General features: G+C 40.2%; 1 protein-coding gene across 1 annotated transcript; it reads right to left on the bottom strand.

Annotated features, from left to right (window-relative positions):
* Positions 1-1,863: 1,863 nt before the first annotated feature.
* LOC111229912 (CD81 antigen-like) lies at positions 1,864-12,116 on the bottom strand. The gene is made up of 8 exons (XM_022756440.1): positions 11,875-12,116; positions 9,873-9,987; positions 4,345-4,442; positions 4,122-4,196; positions 3,851-3,964; positions 3,596-3,694; positions 2,680-2,763; positions 1,864-2,558 (listed from the first exon to the last, which is right to left on the bottom strand). The coding sequence occupies exons 1-8, from the start codon at positions 11,938-11,940 to the stop codon at positions 2,493-2,495; spliced, it is 717 nt and encodes a 238-aa protein (XP_022612161.1). The 5' UTR covers positions 11,941-12,116; the 3' UTR covers positions 1,864-2,492.
* Positions 12,117-13,322: the final 1,206 nt, after the last annotated feature.

Genomic DNA, 13,322 nt, shown 5'->3' with positions numbered 1-13,322 from the left:
CACCACACCAAACCTGGCTTTGTGCACAGGGACATTGTCATGACAGGAAAGGGGGCTTCCCCAGACTGTTGTCACAACGTTGAGCAGAACAAACTACAGTCTAAATATGAATGTGTACTGTAGCATTAAGATTTCCCTTAACTGGAGCTAAGGGGCAAAGCCCAAACCATGAAAAACAGACCAAACATATACAGAAGTATGTGGGCATATAATTATATCATTATATCTAGAAAAGTACTTACGATTACGATTGTGGTTAATTTTTCCAGACTTTGTATGCATTTATTATTATGTTTATTATGTTAGCACTTTTGGCTATGATACTATTTTTTTCAGTTTACCAAAGTACACAGCTGTCAGCAACCCAAAATATGGAAAATGAAACTGTACATATAAAATGTACAAATCTCGTGATATACTGTACCTCAAAACATTATTTTAGAACAGTTCACGGATATAAAGAAAATATTGTTTATACAAAAAAATATCACTGACAAATGTAAGAAATACAAAAATAATAGTTTATCTACATGTAAAGTGATCTTAAACAGCTAAATGTTATAATTAAAGGTTTTAAAAAAAATGTCTACTGACATAAATGAAATACTGCATGAAAGCCCTACATCAGCAGTTTCTCAGCTTATCTCTAAATGACACATAAAAAGTCATGTTACTATAAATAAAACCGGTAAACTGTTCACCCTTGAATAGACAGACTCTAGAGGATTACACCTAATAAGGTAACCTGTACTGAAAAATCTTCATTCATATCTGCTCGGTACACTGAGCTAAGACTATTTCAGTCTAATCCAACAGTCCTGCAATAAATCTTCCCTTCATGAAGGTTATGATGTTCAGTTTTTATGGAAAGTTTTTAGAAAGGTGTAGATTTAGTTGTAGGATTATTCTGGAGGCTGTTGAACTGCGTTGCATTGTACTGAGGGGAAGAAACAGAAGTCACTGAGTAAACGAGAGAAGAGGGGTCATGTTTATGTGTTGTGTGGCTTCTTCTTTTAATTGTCACACTCACCGTTTTGGAGTTTGATTTAACAAAGTTTTATTTCTAAAATATCTTTCCAGTAACCATGCATCATGAAACAAAACAGAGATTGAGCGTGGCGGGCATCCTGACACGTGACATCATGGATCAAGAGCTAGTCCTCTGATGAGCAGGTAAACCTGTTGGCAGAACAAACACGTGTGTCCTGGGCGTGTCCGCAGCCACATGGCTAGAAATACAGGTGAGTTGAGATTTTAGTGTATTCAACCCTGCTGCTGTGGGAAAGATTGTGCTGATTGAGCAAGAGGGGTGTTGACATCACACTGCCCCCCTGTGGTGACATGAGGCAAATACAGCAGGTTTGAAATAAGTGAAGTATCAGAGGGAAGCGGAGAGTTGTACGGATCAAGCAGCTCACTGTAAGACAGAGGACTGACACAGTTAATGTTCAACAGACAAACACTGAATCTCCCAGTGAAGAATGTCACTGAGAGGAAATGAGATACTTCACTTGAGGATATGGATTGTTATGATTGGATTGAATCTTTGTATAAAACTGTGCAAACTTTGTATATTTAGCTCCTTGGACCATCTGTGTAGCACAGTGGTTCCCAGCCTGGGGGTTGGAACCCCTACAAGGGGTCACGAGATGAAGCTAGTTGGGTTGTGAGATGATTTCCCTGATAGGACATAAGAAAAAACGATATTCTGATACACAAAATGTTTATTTTCCAGACTTTTCTCTATTATTTGCTTCTCTTTTGTAAAATAGTGTAGTTTTACCTCCTTCAGCAGAAATCAAACTTACGAAGCAATATCTTCTTGATGGATCATGAGCAAAAGAAATGGTAGGAAATCAATGGTACAAGAGAGGTGACATAATTTATTAGCATTATTAAAACAGGTTAAGTAATAAAACCTAACTGTTTCTGTCATTATTTAAAGCATGAGATGGTTCACTGGGCACAAAGAAGAGACACAAGAACATGCAGGCTAACTCATCATCTGGACAATTACTAGAGTAAGACAGAAGACGATCTCAGACCACTGAAACCCTGCTGCTTAAATATATTGTAACACTGTGACGCTGCAGCGAGATGCATCTCAAACAATCAACCAGGGAATATATGGACTCTCCTACGTGTTATTAATATATGACAAGTATACAGTAGATATATACAATTTATACATCCATAAAAACAGCATTAGGTTCAATGACTTAAGAGAAATATTTCACATATATACTGTAAATATAAAAGATTCATATGAAGTGTTGTATGATAAATAAAGAACATCTGACAGATAGAAGCTAAATTACTGTGTAAGACAACTGAGTGATGACAGATTAGCAATATTAAACACAATTTATAGTTTCTAATCTAAAATAAAGGGAGAGATATCCATCTTGTTGTGTTATAATCAAAAGGAAAAGGAGCCGATGCATGGAAACACATAATAAAATAATTCCATTATACGCTTGTTGGCTGGACTCCTAGTACACTCCAGGGCTGTTACGGATCCCACAACAGAGCACCATGGTGAAGATCATCTCGAAGATCTAAATGGGATAAAGGACAGAACAGCTTAATCCAATATGTCTCTGTTCCTCATCACGGCTGATAAAAGCAGGAGTTTCAGGGAAGCTGTCGTGGGCCCTCTCGCACCAATCTGACACTCACCATGATGACGGCAACCACCAAGGCAGCCAGACCAATCAGGTGGAGCTTCTCAGAGAACAGCTCGACCAGTTTATCATGACAGCTCTGCGAGGAGACAGAGGCAGAGTGAAGACGTTGACCATGCCAACATGATGAATGAGTACACAGTATTTAATGGGTTAAATGGCATGGAGAGCAGGGTAATTATTATTAATTATGTTATATGTAATCAAATACTAAAGGGTAAATGCCTTTATTGCTGGTATAAGTCAGTTGGGTCAATATGGTACAAACACAATAACAGCAGAACTTCCCCCAGCACCCATGGTTAGTAAACCCCTTAGTACAAGGTGTTATTTTGACCTGGTGTTATTTTTTTTATTATGCTTTTCATATTTTTATATTACTGTTGGGTTATTTAACCAAACTAGATATACTGTTGCAGTTTAGAGTCTCATATGCACATTGTTTTGGAAATCTGACAACAGACTGGTGACAGTTTCAAGGTAGAAATCGAGCTTGTTGTCTCCAACACCGACACAGATTGTTAGTGTGTAGTAAAGTTACTGAGTGAGAATTAAATGAAATAATTGGACAGGAATGGGTGATAAATATAAGGTAAGTCACTACATCGATGTGAAATCTAATATTGTATAATATACATATACATCTTATAATTTTCCTCTCGTCCCCCCCTTTCTTAACAGCACTCGAGAATCAGTTTATCCAGCTTTATTTGCTTCATATGTTAAGTAGCTGTTATTAATCGATCCCTTTGTGTCCCTATTTCTGAAGATGCAACTGTTTTTGTGACTTTTCTTTAGCAACTAAAATTTATTTACAGACAACGTCAATGAAAACATTGGATGGATGGATGGATGGATGGATGGATGGAATCAACTGTTTATTATGAATTTTAGTACAAATTTGTGAATACCTGAGATTGGAGAAAATCTTCTGGAGACTTTTTTGGACACAAGGCGCTGGCAACTTGTTTGAAGAGCGCACTGTCATCTCCTTTACCACAGCAGTCGAGCTGAGGAAGAAGCCAAGAAGAGAAACAAGAGGTCACTCACTTTACAAAAATGCAAGATTCACATATATTTTATCATTTACACATAACTACACAACTTTTGTCTTGTTTTTACCACATCAGAGCCAAATGAAGAGAACGTTTTTCGTCATGACATACCGTAGTGTGGAAAACATCCAAGACCTTGATGGCAGCGTCTTTACTAGGAGAGCCAGAGACGTCCAAAGCCTTGATGTACGCAGAATCGTAGAAGTTGATCAGTTCTTTGGAGATCTGTGGACAGCGGGGAGTCGTGCAGGTTGTTTTAGAGACACAACAACAATCAGACAGAGCAGGTTCACTGGAACAGAAAGGAAAAATCAACGCAAACACTGAACATGGTGCAGTGATGTTGTGTGTGTGTGTGTGTGTGTGTGCGCATATCACTTACTGTGTCCCTGTTCATGAAACCCCAGATTGCTGCAGCCACTTCACAGGCAAACAGGATCACCAAAAAGAAGAAGAACTTAAAAAACAAAATGAGGGAAAGTGTTTGAATCTCAAAGTCTCTAACAGATTAAAATAAATTGTTTAATTTTAATTCAAGTAAGAGATCCTGCTGGATAATGTTAACAGGCGCGAGAGCTGCAAAATGAAAAAGTAGAGATGCTCACCGTCCCCAGCAGACACTGAGATTCCTGAATGGCTCCGTAACAACCGAGGAAGCCGACGAGCATCATCACAGCTCCAACAGCTATCAGTATGTACACACCTGTAAACACACAGACAACAGAAAACTGACTCTCTAACAGCAGAGTTTAAAGAGACGAGGTTCATCATGTGAGCACTGTGTCCTCGGCGCCACTAGACGGCAGCGGTGTCAGAGCAGTTTGTGCCCGCTGCCCATTTATTGATCCATACATTGTTTGATAATGGACTTCCTGGATGTTTCCCTTGCCTTACCCAGAGGATGACATGACATTATTGACATTCTGGAGATAAACAGCTCCCACATCGTTACGGAGAGAGGTGGAGCTGACTCTGTGCAGCTGCCAGGCCAGGAAATGCCTTCCAGACACCACCAACCCCCCACCAGCCCCCTCTGCACTGACCTCTGACCCCGAGCATTATCTTTCCCCAGGAACCGTGTGAATACACAGTCACCCACCCACACACATCTTTGTGTGATTAAACTGACATAAAGAGACGACTAAAAATCATTTGTAGTCCTACTGAAAGCTCAGGCAATGTATTTCCAATTTTTGGTCATGATCTACAGTGATGAGAAAAAAAAACAGTTTCACGTGACGTTTAATGGCAAACAGAAGTGTGCAACAGGCACCAGAGCAGGTAGTCCTGAATAGCAATAAAGCTCCAGTTACAGCAGAGGCCTGGGTTATGTTTAATGCATCTTAAAGAAACAAAGCACTGGACACAGTAGTTGATTTAGAGGACAAGGAGGGAGCTAGTGTCATAAAGACATTCAATAAAAAGATAAGAAAAATAACATGTCACCAATCTGCTGCAGCCTGCTCTACATTTATCTTCTGTACTTTCTAAAATAAAAGTACAGAAAAAATGTGTCATCAAAAGTAACAGTACTCATCATATGAGATAGTTCCTTGTTGTATATTCTATTATATTACCAGTTTATAGTAGTGATAATATGTGACCAGCAATTTAATGTTGTAGTTTGTCAATGTAAAGCCAATTTTAACTAATTTATTTACTGTTGGGCAGTTTAATCTACAAGAATACATCACGTTATAAACTGGGATTTTGTATTGCATGTAAAATCTTTATCTGCAAAGTAACAACTCAATAATAGTATTGAATAATTTCTACTGCACAATCTGTGGGGTTAGCACAATATTTCCCTCTGAACTATAGTGTAGTAGAAGTATAAAGCATGAAGCATAAAATGTAAAGACTCAAGAAAAATGCAAGTACCTCTGAACTGTAGTTCAGTACAGTACTAAAGTAAATGTACTACTGGTCAAATTTAAAAATTGATAATCCATGGGACGCATAACATCCTCTCTTTTAATTTTTAATTCGTCACGAAGGTCTTTCAGAGAATTTATTTTTGGCAGCACAAACAGGAAATAACATGACACTTCAGGATTGGTCTATTTATATACTTTCATTTTCAATATAAGTAAAGTCTGTGTGTAAATGAGAGGCAGAGGCTGAGGAACTTCTTGCCTTTCTGTACTTTCTGTTGATGGGAATCAAATAACATGATTGGAAGCTCAATTAATGAAACTTTTTTTTTTAATGTCAGCTGCTATTTCCAAGGCTGAGCTTTGAAACATTCAGCAATGTTGTTGGAATGTGTAGCCAATTCACTCCTGTAATTCCTGTAATTGGGTTATTTTTGTTTCACCAGAGCGATTATAGGAAGTACTAATGGGCAGCCCAACTCCAACATGAATTAAAAAAATAACAGAATAATCTAATGACTTCAATCCAACCATAATCCAAAAACTTTAAATCCTTTTTACCAATGATTTCATACAGAAATATTGTATGTTTTACCACACCAGATTTATCTGACAGCTCTGGTTACTAGTTACTTTGCAGGTTAGGTTTTTGCATAATCAAATAAATCCGATTTATCTTCCCTGACCCTTTGGAGGGGGCCTAAACTATATAACAGTTTATAAAATAGTGTAGTGGTAGTTTTACTTAGGTAAGGATACTGAATACGTCTTCCACCACTGCTTTTTAGCGTGACGTTCTGGGAGCAGTCTGTTTCTTGGTTTTCTATTCTTACACACACGCAAACAAAACACATGCAGCCTCTAATGTAGGCTGACAGTGCGGTCTGAAATGGACAGACAGTAAGAGACTCTGACTCTTCTGCAGGCCTCCAACCTCTCACAACGTACCTCAAATATTACGCACAACTCTTCCTACATCTACACTCTCTTTTCTCTCTCTGTCTCAACTCAACACCTCCTCCTTTAATACACCCTCCCCGTCTCTCTGTCTCTTTCAGGACTTGATGTTTTTGTTGTAGTGAGAAACAGCTACAGGGCCAGTAACCCGGCAATGCGGCAAAGCAGGCATTATTTCCACTGCCTTCCATTACTATGACAACACCCTTTGAGGTTTGAAGGCTATTGAGACTTTAAGGGAGACAGGCAATTTTATACCACCGGGGAAGTTCATTTATTTCTTGTCTCCCTCTGTAATCTCCAGAGGGGCAAAAAAAAGGGAGGTGAACACCAGCTAAAAGCCCCACTTGGACTTCTCCCTTTTCTTCTCGTCCACCATTAAAAAAAACAGGGGCTGTGAAGCCATGTCCACACTGTCAGAGCTTGACACCAATAAACTCAGATGAACCCAATCACTCTGTATGTCAGTGGATGAATGATGAGATGAGGATGATTTACTGAGTGTGTCATCTTGTTAACAGAAAGATGATGGAAAAAATGGCTCAAAGCAGACAGGCACTGTATCTCACCTGAAGTGTAACATGATAGCATGCTAAAGCAATAATTTGACATTTTGGGGGAATTCTCATTCTCTATCTTGCCAAATGTCAGATGAGAAGGTTGATACCACTCTCATATCTGTATGCTAAAGCTGAAGCTAGAGCCAGGAGCCAAGCATCTTACTTTAGCATAAAGACTAGAAATAAGTAAAAGCTAGCCTCCAAGTTTAACCATAATCAGCCAGCAGAGTAATTAACACATGATCTCATTTCTTCAATTTCTCACTTCCCAAGGTGTAAAAACAACCATTTGTGAGCTCCAGGGGTGTCGGGAGACAGATTTTGTTTTTCTCAAACAGAGCCAGGCCAGTTTTCCAGTTCTTTATGCTAAGCTAAGCTAACTAGCCACTGACTCTGCTCCCATGCTCATACTACTTTCATATCTGTGGCTTAACATAATGACTGAGACTAACATTCTTCTGGCATAAATTTACCACAGTAAAAATCTGTTCTAGAGTTAAATCGATGAAGTGCAGCCATGAAAGTGGTTGAAGTTTCTACTGCAGAGGAAGGGCATGAGATACATTTGTTTGCATTGAAAGCAGTTGAAGTTTCTGGTAACCACTGACAGCAGCTGAAACATCAGCATGAGAGTGGCAGTAGAAAAAAAACACTCTCATTTACACACAATGACTGAGAGAGAAGAATGAGAGAGAATAAGACTCACTGGAGTCCCAGTGTTTGTCTTTGGGTTGAACTTTAGTAAACAGCTTTATTACTGAGTAATACAGCAAACAGAGTTACAATAAATAAAACTTTAAAACCCATCACATCTTTGCTTTTTGCCATTTTCATGTGGGAAATTTTGGAAATTTCCTGTTTAAGTATCAACAGAACAGGTTTCAGTAGCTGTGAGGCTTTAAATAAAGGCTTGCCCATTGTGTACACTGATGTACACATGTAATTCATATTCACATATCAACATTAACTGTGCCTTCCTTTGCAGCCACTTACCCACAATACAACCTTTATATATATTTTAAGTTATGAAACAAAGCTCCAATATTTAGGTCTGAGCCTGTGAATTAAACATACAGTGTAAAGCAACAGAAATATCCTGTTTACTTGTGTAACAAAATGTGTCACACGTACTGTATCTGCTACAGTACGAAAGGCTGTAGCACTAACCACACCAGACTACTGACAACTGCCACCAATAATGATTTCAGGCACTGGTCAAGATGCAGGAGACTGTGTATTTTCAGCCTTACATAAATACCACTTTGGTGTGCCAGCATGCTAAAAACATCCACTCCAAACTCTAATTTGAGAGGTAATGTGCAGATGTACAAGGTTATTTGAATTATGCAAGGGCGTATGTTCAAGGGAGGGAAAAAAAAAAGAAACAATCCCTTGATCTCGCTTGGGTGGGCCTCTCTTGCCGCCCTGCCTTTAAAATCACGAGTGTGCCTTTCCTCTATAAAAAGCACGGGCTTGCCTTCGCTCCGTATACTTACTGAGGAGTAAGTATGGGAGAGCAGCAGGGGCCCAAATCTAAATGAATGGGCTCACTAAAGTTCACCACCACAACAAACTGAGATGATGGACCTTTGAAATGTTTAAAACATATCATGTATTGTAGGTTTTAGTGCCAATCTCTGTACTGCTGAGGGCAGTGAAGGGGACATGATGGTGATTCTGGGATTCGGTTGAACCTTTAAGACTTTTGCAAAGATATACAGAGAGCATGCTGTGCTGCATTCATGCAAAACTCCTGAAAATTCCTGAGGATCAAGTGATATAAAGTGTGGGTGACAGAAGGCACATGATGGCTTTATTTGTACACCATGCTCACAGACCGTTCGTTTCACTCAGAGCCAACATATGTCTCAACATCTGTCTGAAGAGTCTGCTCTGTCTTGAAAAAAACCCAAAGGCTGGGACTTTCTGAAGTTAACAAACATGTATATTTATCTGAGGATATCTCCTATGATGCCGGCTGTGCTACTCTTAAGTCATGCTGTGGATGTACGTAGGTCCTGTTTCCTGTTCTTCTCTTAAGAGGTCACACCGCTCTTACTATTTCTGTACATTACTCACATGGTCCCAGCTGATAGTGAAATATGGGTAAGTTAATTTCCACCGCTTTGTTAACTGTGAGCTTCCTGTCACATGGTGTGAGAACAGAAACGCTAAGGAGTAACAAAGGAAGAATAACCGGTGGGACATAAGATGACGACTGAGCGGCTTACAGGAGGCGGACAAATTAATTAATCTATACAACGTGATGAAATAAATTTAGTAGCACTGCTCCTTTTACAAAGATTGTAATATCGTTTATCTTTGTTGAGACTGGGAGAGTGAAGACATTTCACTTTTACAATATTTTTGAGCCCATAGTTTGTTGCATCATTCTAATTAAATGCATTATATTACAAGATGTGCCTCTCATTTTGTCTTCCCATTGTATTCCCAAACTGCACTGCACTCAGTGGACATGAGGCATTGAAGTGTGAAATTTAAACAGCTATCAAAACCTTGAACAATAAATCCAGCGATGCAATGATAAATAATATTCTATGTAGTTTTCAGGTCCAATCTAAAATTCTAATTTTATTTAAACTTTAAAATGAAATGATGATGAACCACCAAAAACATGACCTACTCAGAAAGGCAGATTTTACATAAGGAGGAAAGTCTTTTTTTTTGGTGTTTACACACTGGTGTGACGGGGAAACTCTAATGTTAAAGGTGTATACTCACTGATGTAGAAAGTGCTTGGCGCCTGCTGGCCTTCAAACTGAAGTATGAGGAGGTTGCTGGTTTGACTGTCATGGCGGAGCCACAAGGCCACTCCTAAGATCACACCTCCGGCCAGCTGTCCCAAGGAGAAAAGGGTTTTCATTATTCTCTTTTGTGTTTCTTCACTTTGATGAAACCATGAGGAGGATCAGAGCCTTTTAAAAAGGCTGATATTCAGGAGATGTTGGCATGAATATTAAAACAAACTTGTAGTTATCAATTTTTAAGACATTTTAAAAAGACCCATCAATGTGGTTTTTAATATGGCGGCAACAGAGAGTGGCGTGACATCTGGGACGGCTCGAAGCCCGACTCTCCTAAGATCAAATCAGTGACTAAACCTGTCTGCTAATGTTTCTTGCCCTGTGTGTCCAGCTGTGCCGTGAGGCAGTGAACTGTCCGCTGTCCTTTAAGAGAAGTGATGAGAGGATATCCTGACACCCCAGTGACCCATGGCACAGACCGTGTCCTCACAGCACTGTTTAAAGCCAACTCAACAACTTTGTTTTTCAGTGTTATCTCCCTCAATCTCTCCTCTATTCTGTATCAAACAAAGCAGAAATATCCTGATAAAAGTCTTATCATATAAAAGCTGATGGAGCATAACTACTGAAGGATCACATCCAGCACAGATTATTGGTCACATGTTGACGCCCTTTTTCTTTTTGCCAGTGTTTATATCAAGGTATCTGCACATTTAGTGCCATGAGTGCACTCTATTGTTCTCCAAGAAACAGGAAACTGAATCCTCGACATGAAAAATAGCAAAATGAGGAAGAGAGGGCTCAGAGTTTTCACAATGACAGGCACAGCAACAAAACCAACAGAGGAAACACTCAATCAATTGCAGCGGCTGCAGGATATGGTGACTCTGCGCTCTCTTAAAAAAAAAAGAAAAAAAGACAACTGTTCTGTGCAGGCAAAACAAATGGAAATTCACAAGCGAGTGATCAGTTCAGACTGTGCAAGGCCATGAGTGAACACATGAAGTGGAAGACACCTCTGCAGGAAGTCTGATGTGATGTAATGAAGCGTAAAAGTAGAAAGCTGCATTAGACCACTGGACTACTGTGACAAATCCATTATCACTGACATAACTTTTCAGAAAACAAGCCAGACTTCAGGAGAGTTCAGTTTGCAGGGGGAGTGGACAATAAATTAATAAAACTGCACCAACTGATGAGGTGTTTCCTGAGTTCAAAAGCAGCAAATGCTACAATTTGGTGACCGGGTAGGAACAAAGTAATTTCAGAGGGAAACAGCGTTCCCCTCCCCCAGAAACTCTGTTAGCTCTGTTCAGTCTCTCCCTTTATGCGTTTTTAATTAGGGGAGAGCCAGACTCCTCTGAACAGCAAGAAATCCTCCACTGCTCAGATACAGTTTGTTCAGTTTCTCCTCTAAAACATCTGCCATGATCTGACTTTACTGTGTGGAGTTCATGATTAACATGAGCATGAGGTGACTCAAGGAAATGATGAAACTGAAGTAGAGTTAATGTGAAACGTGCTAAGCATTAAAAAAAAAAAAAAAAAAGCAGTCCTATATCACAGTGAAATGCCCACCCTGGCCCAGACTGCTCCCCTCTCCCTCTCTTCCAGCCACCCTGCGCTGGTGCTCGGCCATGCAGAAAATAAGTGTTGATGAAGGGTAAGAGCATTTTCAACTCTGCATGGCCAAGGTTTTGTGTGTGCTGTGCCTCCTCTGTGCTGATGCTGCTCTCCTCTCTGAAGACAGAACAGCCCCACACAGAGCAGCGTAATGAGCACAGCAGGGCGGGAAACCCTGTGCGTCTCCTCCAGGATTTATCATTTATGAACTGAAAGCCCTGAGCTACACAGATGTGTAAATGTGAGCAGCTGTTATTTCGCTTAATCGAACAAAAGGAGGAGAGAAAGTTTTAAGAAAGCATAAGTATGTCAAACTAAATCTTACGCTACATATAAATAAAATGTGTTCAACTCACCCAGAAAATAAAATTAAAGAAGAATAACATATATTTAATGCATCTCGTGCAGCCCGCCACAGCCATGTTGCCAGTTTTTTAAGCAACTCGTCCTTTTGCCCAAATCAAACACTTTGTGAGGTCAGTCTACTGTCCGGGATCACGCAGTCTCTGCCAGAGGACTCCGTTTATTCAGGCCAGGCGGAGTAAAAGCGTTTCAGTGCTGGAAACTCCTCCTTTATAATCAGGAGTGAAAACCGAGACTGGGAACTGCCCACCAAAGAGAAGAGGAGGATGAGGGGACAAGCAGCTCTCCATCTGAGAGAGCGACAATGCAGCGAGTCTAAAAAATGTTTTGGAAAGAAAGAGAGAGAGAGAGAGAGAGAGAGAGAGAGAGAGAGAGAGAGAGAGAGAAAGAAAGAAAGAAAGAAAGAAAGAAAAAGAAAAATACATTCTTCTCTCTAATAATAGAACATGTTTAAATTTTAAAATGTGCGTCACAGTGTTAAAACATCATGATACTGCTCTCCTCGTGCAGCATTAGTAAGTCTTTCAATAAAAAATATATTGACTATGCCAACCTGTGATTACTCTGTCTGCAGGTTTCTGAGATCTCACGATAATAAACAAACGTTAACGAACAATATAAAAGAGGACCAAAAAGTTTTCTGTTTCCAGTGAATAATGGCGCCCTCTGCTGGTGCGTTAAAACACAGGTAGAGGCCCTATTGGCTAATTATTATACAGATCAAGTGCAGCACATTGAGTTGCGCAAAAATTAAATTCTCTCAACTCTCCACTGTCTGCGCACATGTACACTGTCAGCAGTGTGATTATTACAGGCTCATTTCTTACGCCCGTAAATCATCAGGCCATAAGAAGCTGTATGATCAGATTCTCTTTGATCGTATGGGCGGATCTGCGCGTTCATGGCTCCCGGGTCACACCTTCTCCAGTCAGCTGTGCATGAACACGATGAGTCCCCTGTGACAGTAACAGCCGCTGACCGACCGTAACCCTCCGAGCCACGACGTTAAATGAGAGGGAGAAGAGAAATTGGGCAGCGGTGACAATTTTCAACAGCCTTAATTGGAGAACCTGACAGCGCCCTGTAACAAATGCAGGTTCCTCCACTGGGCATGCTCTATGTGAGAGAGGAGCTGGGCACGGTGTGAGTAACAGGCAGTTTGGGCGTCTTTTTTTTAGTGAGGAGGTTTGTCACTCTCTCATCTCTGATTTTCTTTATTTAATCACGCAGCACAGAGAACAACATTTTCTCTCTCTCTCGCACACACACTCAAACTGTGGATCGTCTCTTCTCAACCGTGCCTGAATGAAAGGGAAAGTCTATGCGCAGGGGAGCAGCGTCTCTGAGCTGAGACAAAGACCTGCTGTATCGTGGCGGGGTGTCGGTAAAACGCAGAGAGAGGGAGCGGGCAGAGCGTCGGTGTGAAGGAGGTGAGTCTGTA

This window comes from Seriola dumerili, unplaced genomic scaffold (genome assembly GCF_002260705.1).
Source record: "Seriola dumerili isolate Sdu_G_001 unplaced genomic scaffold, Sdu_1.0 BDQW01000242.1, whole genome shotgun sequence".
Taxonomy (NCBI): Eukaryota; Metazoa; Chordata; class Actinopteri; order Carangiformes; family Carangidae; genus Seriola; species Seriola dumerili.
This window is presented reverse-complemented; position numbering and strand designations above follow the sequence as displayed.

Excerpts from the sequence above, each read along its gene's own strand:
- LOC111229912 (XM_022756440.1), bottom strand. The coding sequence starts at position 11,940 with ATGGCTGTGGCGGGCTGCACGAGATGCATTAAATATATGTTATTCTTC. Across the intron at positions 9,988-11,874 it reads TCTTTAATTTTATTTTCTGG|CTGGCCGGAGGTGTGATCTT; the intron begins GTGAGTTGAACA and ends TCCTTGGGACAG. Across the intron at positions 2,559-2,679 it reads TGGTGGTTGCCGTCATCATG|ATCTTCGAGATGATCTTCAC; the intron begins GTGAGTGTCAGA and ends TATCCCATTTAG.